This window comes from Tupaia chinensis, unplaced genomic scaffold (assembly GCF_000334495.1).
Source record: "Tupaia chinensis unplaced genomic scaffold, TupChi_1.0 Scaffold000101_1, whole genome shotgun sequence".
NCBI classification, from domain to species: domain Eukaryota; kingdom Metazoa; phylum Chordata; class Mammalia; order Scandentia; family Tupaiidae; genus Tupaia; species Tupaia belangeri.
Window position 1 is genome coordinate 1,981,933 of NW_006159565.1, and position 8,335 is coordinate 1,990,267.

The 8,335-nt window shown below is 57.5% G+C and overlaps 1 protein-coding gene across 1 annotated transcript in view; it reads right to left on the bottom strand.

Annotated features, from left to right (window-relative positions):
• Positions 1-8,335, bottom strand: part of TNRC18 (trinucleotide repeat containing 18) — a 109,093-nt gene that overhangs the window by 62,597 nt on the left and 38,161 nt on the right. The window contains exons 6-11 of the mRNA XM_027770010.1: positions 6,726-6,828; positions 6,179-6,384; positions 5,648-5,794; positions 4,591-4,781; positions 2,868-3,297; positions 738-1,736 (exon numbers count right to left, since the gene is read on the bottom strand). Of these exons, the coding sequence (XP_027625811.1) occupies positions 738-1,736; positions 2,868-3,297; positions 4,591-4,781; positions 5,648-5,794; positions 6,179-6,384; positions 6,726-6,828 (2,076 nt within the window). The remainder of the gene's footprint in view (positions 1-737; positions 1,737-2,867; positions 3,298-4,590; positions 4,782-5,647; positions 5,795-6,178; positions 6,385-6,725; positions 6,829-8,335) is intronic.

An 8,335-nucleotide genomic window follows, 5' to 3' on the forward strand; every position in this document is an offset into this window, starting at 1 on the left:
GTGGGAGTGGACACAGACGGCGAAAGGGAGTACACAGGAAAAGAGAAACTCCTGATGATTACTTTGGTTGCCTGGGTCCAGCCATACCTGAAGTTATCTAATTACTGCTGGACTTTGGTTCTATCAGCCAATAAAGCCCCAGTCGCCTTGTTCTAAGCCATTTTATTTTTTAAGAATTTGCCAGAGGGCACATGTGCTCACAGGAGAGAGTGTGCGCATGCACTTGAGAGAGAAAGTGAAAAAGCCCCCATGGGGAACGGTCATGCCACAATCCAATGTCATCCATCTCTTTCTCTTTTGGGGATCTTGGGCATGCACACACATATGCCAGTGTGTTTCTCAAGCACCAGGTCTGGGACTTGAACCTCACAGTCAATCATGCAGGATTCAGCTGCCTTAACCACCATGCCACAGGCTGACCCACTCTAACCCACTGTAAATTCCTATCCCTTATAATCCAAAGAATCCTGCTAAGACAAAGTGAACCATTCATAGATGAGGAAAAATTTTACCACCAGGAAACCCACAAGTTAGTTCGACAATAATGTAAATATACTGACTACTCAACTGGATGCTAAAAATAGTCAAGATGCTACCTTTTGGTATGTTTATGTTACAATTTTCTGAGTAATAAACATAAATATGAATAAACCATATTCCAGGTTTTCAAAATTAACAAATATAAAAATTAAATTAAACAAACACATCCCACAGAACCCACTGGCCAGCACTCTTACCTCCCATCTCTTGGCTCCTCCTCTCCAGCTCCAGCTCGGCTATCTCACTCAGCAGGGTGATGCCATGCATGAAGCTCTGCTCCAGGACAAGGCTCTGGGCTGCTTCCAGCTTCTCCAAGGCCTGGGCTCCAGGCCCCGGGGAGGGCAGAGGCCTGGCCTGGGGCAGCTCAGCAGCAGCTGCCAGGGCATTCATGCCAGCCAGCGGGTCCTCCAGGCCAGGCAGGAACTGTTCAGAGCTGGCCTCTTCCAGGTAGCAGGTGCTGCTGGGCACAGGTGTGGCCTCCTGGGCCTCCAGACTGGGGCACTGTCCCTCCCCAACTGGCACGTCACAGTCTGACAATTCTAGGCAGGGCCGGGGCTCACTCGGAGTCGCCTGAGCCACACCTTCCTCAGGTACTGCCTCCGCTGGGGGCACCTCCATAGGCATGTCAAGAGGCACCTCTACTGGCTCCTCCTTTGCCTCAACTAGTGTCTCAGGCGTCAGCCGTGCCCCCAGGTCCAGGGCGGCTGTGTGGGATTCTGTCCGGCCTGGTGAGTCCACCCTCGTGTCCGCCCCCTCCACAAAGTCTGGGCACTCAGAGGGCTCTGTGCACCCCTGACTGGCAGTGCTCAGTGCCTGGGCCTCCAGCAGGCCACCTCCACAGCCGCCTGCCGGGCTTGGGGCTGCCATGGCTTCCGCAGCGGGTAGTGCCAGGGGTGACTCCAGTGGTGGCAGCTCCGTAGGACCTTCGTCCATGTCCTCCACCTCTGCTTTCACCTCCCTCTCAGCCAGTGGTTCTTCCTCTGGGCTCTCACGCAATGGCTCTGGGATCTTGGAGGGTGACAAGCGGATGGGTTTATCCTCAGGTGAGAGCGCCAGGCGCTCGGGCCCATCTGCTGGCAGCGGCACGTCAGGGGCCAGGCCATCTGCGTCAGCAGCTGCTGTGGGCTGCAGCAGGAACGGGTAGGGCCTCCCATAGTGTGATGTGAGGGCTTGATACGGGTACCGAGGTGGGATATCTGCCAAGAACACAAAGTGGGGGTCAGCACAGGCCATGGGGAGCTGACTTCTCCATGCCTTACCAGCCCACCGCCCAGGAAAGAGACGCAGGACACAGCCACCTCTGTTGGACTAGCTGCAGGCCTGGAAGTCTTCTAGAAAAGATCTGAAAAATCCCAGGGCCTCTCTGCGTGTGTGGATCACAGACAGAAAAATCAGCCACCATCCTGTCCCCAGGGTCTTGTAGTCTCAAAGGCAAAAACTATAGTCACCCACCCCTAAGCACCAGGGATAAGGCAGGGCCACATGCAAATCTTAGTAACTCACCCAGCCTGTGTCGTCTGTGGCCTCCCGCCCACAGGAACGTGCCACCCCTCCCTATTAGAGCAGTTGTTCAAAACGGCAATATGGTTCTGTTCCCCCACACACCCCCAGCACAATCTCCCTGAGAGCGAGGGTGTGTGTGGCTGGTCCTGGACAGCATTCCCAGGCTCAGTACAGAACTGGGCGAGTAGTAGTACTTACAGAAGGCCTGACAAGGTGGGGAGAGGGGCCTGGAGCACCACTGTGGACCAGCCACGTGACACCAGCATTACACCGAATCTCCCACAACCCCGGTGCCAATTCCAAACAAGTGTGCTCTTAATCGCTCCCAGGGAGGAAGAACGCAAGTCCTGGCCCCCACAGCCACAGGCAGGTCCCTGCTAATGGAGGACAGAGGAAGTGTGTGCATGCATTCAGCATGTGGGGGTGGGGACACTGCCCAGAACAGGCACCTGTGTTCTGTCGTTACCCACGTGATGACTCAGCACGGACTACATGCTTGGTATCTCAGGGGTCTGGCTTGGTTCAGCTCTCCCAATGACTCCTGCAGTAGGTTCTAACACCACACCCAGTTTCTGTGACGCTACTGCTGAAGAGGGCTAGCGGGAGACTGTCTGTGTGCTCGTGCACTCACTCCAGAGTCTGGCAGGGGGCCCACGACAAAAGAGGTGCTCAATAGAGACAGAATCAAGGAAAGAATGAATGCATCCATGAATGGCGAGCAAACGAACAGACGGAGGCTCTTTCCACCACCCAGAGCTGACTGAAGTTAGGCAAAACTGAGGTGAGGCAGCAAGCAGCCACAGGGGTCTCAGCCACATTCCTACCTGAGAACAAGGCCTGGAAGGGGCTGGGGGTTTCCTTCTCCAATTCCAAGTCTTTCTTTTCTACAACATTCTCAGGAGCCTCCTCCTTGCGAGCGATGCCAGGGGTGGGCGGTGGAGAGGCCGGTGGCGGGCTGGTGGGGTGGGAGCTAGGCGTGGCAGGGTAGGCATAGGTAGATGGCTTAGACACGTCCTCCAGCTTCTGGATGACCTTGGCCTTGAGTGCAGTCACAGGAGAAGCCCGAGGAGATGGTGGTGGGCTCATGGTCTTGCCATAGGTTCCCACAGGGCCAGCAGATAGGCCCGGGGGCTTCCGCGGTAACAGTCCGGGACCTGCAGCGGCCAGGCTGGCCTTGCTCGTGGCCTCCAGGCTCCGCTTGCTCACCTTCTCCTCCATCTCCACTCGGTGCTCCTGCGCCTTCAGCCTCTCCTGCTGGGGAGGAGGAGGGCAGGCAGGATCAGCACCACCACCCAGCACCTACCTTATCCCCAGAGACCTCCAGCCTGCGGAGAACCCCAGGCAGGGTCTGGAGTTGAGGCTGCCCACCCCCTCCCTGGCCTGAGAGGGACATTCCGTCATGGCACACGTGTAACAAGGACAGCGCTCCATGCGGAACCCCAAAAGGCAGAGCAGGAGGTGGGCACAGAGCTGGAAGCTTTAGCAGAGGAGACTGGTGGAGGAACTCCATTCAGACCTTAGCCCTGCAGAGCAGGCATAGTCAAGCCAGGCAGAGGCATGAGGGTCCTGGAGGAGCTGCCCCACGCCCAGGCACCTTCACAGAGGTAAGACAGCGAGCCTGCAGAGGGTTGTACTTCAGTATCAAACCGCCTCAAAGGGTACAGAGGGGCCTGTCCCTGCCTTTGACAGGAAATGGGAAGGAGGGAGTTGGGTCAGCAAGGCCAAGGCTTATGGGCCAGGCAGTTAGCACACAAAACACCCAGGAAGAAATGCTCCAAGGACTAGCCACTCTCCTGACTGCTAAGCTGCAGTTAACAATCCAGTGACTGGGAATTACTAGCATCTCACTTTCTGGAGCTCAGAGAAGGGAGATCACTCTCCAAGGGCACACATCCAGGCCTACTGGCCACATGCCACACCAGGCCGACTGCTCCAGAGTGGCCATGGCATACAGGAGGGGACAAGGCCAAGCCAAGGACAGACATCCCAGAACATTTCTAGGAGACAAGAGGATAGGACTTCAGGAAGTCCAGCCAATGCAGGGTCCCTTCACGTCTCCTAGTTCATGGGTCCAAGCAACCCAGTACCTGGAGGCTGGCCCTGACCAGGATGGGAGTCCAGGCCATCATGCAGACAGCCATCTAGGCCACCCATGCTCCCATGCTGCTCCGAGAGGCCACGTCGAGAGAGGAGGCCAGGCTGGGTCCCGGTGACAGTGGGGGCCCACAAAGCTGCCTTTGGCATCCAAACCAAACTTCCACAGCTCACACGCCACCTCTTTGCCTTGGTTTCTCCCCTGCTCCCTGCATCCTGCACCCCGCAAGGCCCCATCATCCCCACCTGGATCTTTGCTCACATGTTCCCACTGCCTGGAGGGTTCCTCCGTGCTGATTCCTTCAGCAATCTGACGTCTCCTCCAGGAGCACTCCCTGACCACCACCTCTCTGGTATACACTCCCTTGTGGCAAGTTTTTACTCACTGCAGATCTGTCTGTCCACCACCAACGGGGGTTTGGGGAGGGGTCTCCGCCACATGCCCCAACTCACCACCAGCTGGGCGCTCCTCTGCAGTTCCAGGGCCTGAGCCGCTTGCTGCTGCAGGTACAACAACTCCTGCTGCCGCAGGAAGTGCTGCTGAGAGAAGAGCTGCAGCTGCTGGGCATGGTGCAGGGGGCTGCGGCCGGGTGGGTACAGGGCTGGCCAGAGGGGTGGCACGGTGGCCCGCTCCATCAGCTCCGCTAGGGGAGGGAGGAAGACAGACAGGGAGCCGGACACCCCTACGGTGAGTGTGGGCAACCTGTGGCCTGACACCATACCACCTCTCCCAAACCCCACTATCCCACTGCACAGATGAGATGCTAAGGCCCAGAAAGGGGGTGTCCACACAGCGGTGTGCCCCTGCTGGGCCCTGGTTACCTCCTCGGACCAAGAAGCCAGGACACACCTCCTAGGCCCAGGGAACACAGGCCCAGTCCACAACCCAGGTAGGATGTCCCTGGGGCCACAGCTGTGACTTGCCAATGTACAGACTTGAACTAGGGCCACCGTGGGGACTTGAATGCTGGATCCCCCACTATATCCACTGGTCTACAAAGTGGATTCCCAAAGAGATAGGGATGCCTTGTAGAGAGCCCCAAATCCTCACCCAGGACTGCCTTGCTTATGTGGATCCCCCTTTTTTAATTTGCAGGTATATGTGTCACCAGAGACAGAGAAAGGGAGAGGTAGAAAGCACCCCCCAGTGGGGCTCTCCCTTCTCCATTTCTCTATCATGTCAGGATTTGGGATATGCATGTACGTATGTCCAACATGTTCTCCAAGTGGCTGAAGCCAGGACTTGAGCCATGTGATCAGCATGTAAGATTCGGCTTCCTCAACCACTAGGCCAAGGAGCCTTCTGGGGCTCTCTTCATAGGGTTTCTTATTCATCACAACAAGGGCCCCTTGGAAACCAGTGGTGTCCAAATGTTCTTTCTGGACCCATCTGCCTTCCACCCCCATTCTGCTGGGTCACCTCCCCACAACGGGAAGCCCTGGGCATTAGGAACAGTCTGGCTGGGCAAGGCCAGCTACAGCCCCTGACCACCACAGGGTGTCCACTTACCAAAGTGAGGCAGGTGGTCGCTGGGAATGACCACCAGCTGACCCGACTGGGGGTCTCTGACAAATTGGTAGGTCGAAGGCAGGGAGCCTCCCAGGCCGGGTGGGAATGCAGGTGCCATGCCCTGGTGCAGAGAGGGTGCGCCCAGGCCTAGGAGGACAAACCCGGGCCATGTCAGCCCAGACCGTTTCCCCAAGGGCAGCCTCAGGCCCAGCACCTACGTCTGGGTCTAGCCCAGTGTGCCCCCCCCCAGGGCCTCCAGGAGGGAGCAAGGGGAGTGAGTAGCTCTGACACATCCACAGAGCCACTGGACACTTTCCCCAGATGAGCAGCAGAGGAATCCCATAGGCAGGAGCCATTATAACCCAAAGCCTCTGGGCGAACTCAGGAGCTGAAGCATGAGGAGAAGCAGCCTGACCCTCCCGAGCCCCAGCAAGGCAGGAGCCAGCTCTGAGTGTCCACCACAATACCTGGCCACCCCCTCACCACCCTGCCCCCTCAGATAAGGGGAGAAGTCTGCTCGCCCACACTCACCGTAGGGGTGTCCGGCAAGCCACATGGATGTGCTGCCCGACCGGGGCAGCCAAGGGTGTGTGGCCAAGTGAGCCGCGGGGTCAGCAGACCAGCGACCAGAGCCCGTCAGCGCCGGGCCCCCAGTCACCATGAGGTTGGGGTTCAGGCCATTAGGGGCACAGCTGGTGGGGTGCAGGCGGGCCAGGTCAGCCAGCTCCTTGCTTTCTCTGGAAGGGGAAATAGGCATCAGTAATAGCCCAGACAGCCCAGGGGACGGGAGGGAAAGCACCGAGCCAGTAACTGGTAGACACCAGCCATATCAGAACCACCACCACAGAGAAGGGAGTGCTCCAGCTCAGAACAATGGGGGGCTGAAGAGGTCACCCGGCCCAGGGGGGCGCCAGCCCAACACAGAGGACCAAAGTCCTAGACCAGGCGGCTCCAGCTCTGAGAACACGGTGGCCATGGTCAAGGGGGCCATGCCAGTCTGGAATCCTCCAGTCACCCCTTACCCCCACCAGGGTTTCCAGACCCTGCTCAGGCCACTGGGCTGTCCCCAAGCCCTCACCTGAGCAGCTTCTCCTGGTCCCGGTCCAGCCGCCCCCCAAGCAGCCGCTCCTCCCTGTGCCTGGCCCGTTCTTCCGCACAGTCCTCGTCTGCTCGGCTGTGACCTAGGGGACCAGGCAGAAGTGAGCCCCCACCAGCACCCGGAAGTCCAGGGCACGCTCATGTCTGCCCGGCTGGACACTCACGACTCCTGCCCCCACTGCCCTCTCCCCTTCTAGGCCCCTCCAAGCTCCCAGTGAGCCCCCCATGGCCATCCCTATGGCCCCTTCACCCAGTACTTTTCCGTATGTGTCACTGAGTTTACTCCAAACCTCACTCAAGGGTCCTCTGTGCTGAGAAAACACCCACACACCCCATTAAAGAGCCTTATCTGTCACCTGAAGAGACAAGTGTGGCCAGAGCTATGCCGACAGCCAGGGATATTACAAGACATCACAGAACACACCACGTAACGATGAAGTAAGAGCCAAGAGTTGCTCCCTCACGCCATGTTAACAATGGGAAGGCAGCTTCTGGGGTGGGGTTTGGGGACAATGGAAGGGGATCAAGGAGGAGATGAATCCACAACCCAAAATGCAACACTGCCATTCAGAGCTCAGCTGAACACAGGCAAAGGGAAGCCAGCTACCAGACAGAGGCCCCACATGGCAGCATAAGGACACGTGGGTAATTTAAAAAATCAAGATAGAAAAATAAACCAGAGAAAACGATCCATGTGGAGCGCAAGGGCCACAGTCCCCAGAACGAGAGGTGCCCTCCGCCAGTCCAGCTTTACCTCTGCAAGCTCCCCACCCCATCCCACTGACAGAGCTGGCAGTCCCGAATCCCAGGCATGGCCTGAAGCTGGTTCCTAAAGAGAGGGGACAGCAAAGAGAGGAGGGCAGGTGCTGTCACTGTCAGCGGGTCCCCACAAGTCAGTCCAGTGTGGTCAATAGCTGTCTTGGGGACTCAGCCCTCCGGCATGGAGACCTCATAATTCTGCTGGAGGGGGTCAGCAGGTGGTGTGGTGGTTAAGGGCACTAAGGGCGCTGGACTCCCACATGGCTGATTGCAGTTCAAGTCCTGGACCTGGTGGCATGCTTACTCCCTTTCTTTCTCTCTCTCTCTCCCCACCCCCTCTCAGGTCAAATTAAAAATAAATAAAGTTAAATAAAATAATTCATTAAAAATAAGACAATCCTGCTGGAGACAAGCACCCTCACCAGGGGCCCAGAGCAGCCCCATGTGCATGGCCCTCATAGGCTCCCCCATTCAGTGCTATCATTGAGTGTCTCCACTTCCTACCCCCCCCAAGTCCACTAGTTCCCAAAGAGCAGGGCCCCTAAAAGTGCCTCTAGGATGCTAGGTTTCTTTCTGGTCCTCCAGGCAAGTGGGGTGGCCAGTGCCAGAAGCAGAGAGGTTCCCAGAGAGAGGGCAGTGCCAGGTGATCCCAGGATGCAGGGACGGCCAGGAAGCCTAGCACAGGGAAGGGGCATGTCACTACAGGCAGCTGGGTATGGCTACCTAGTGCGAGCTGAGGCCACCTAAGCTTCCACAGGCGGACCCGGAATCATAAGGACTGCTACGCCTTTTTTTTTTTTTTGGAGGGGTTTTTGCCATAGGGCGCACGCC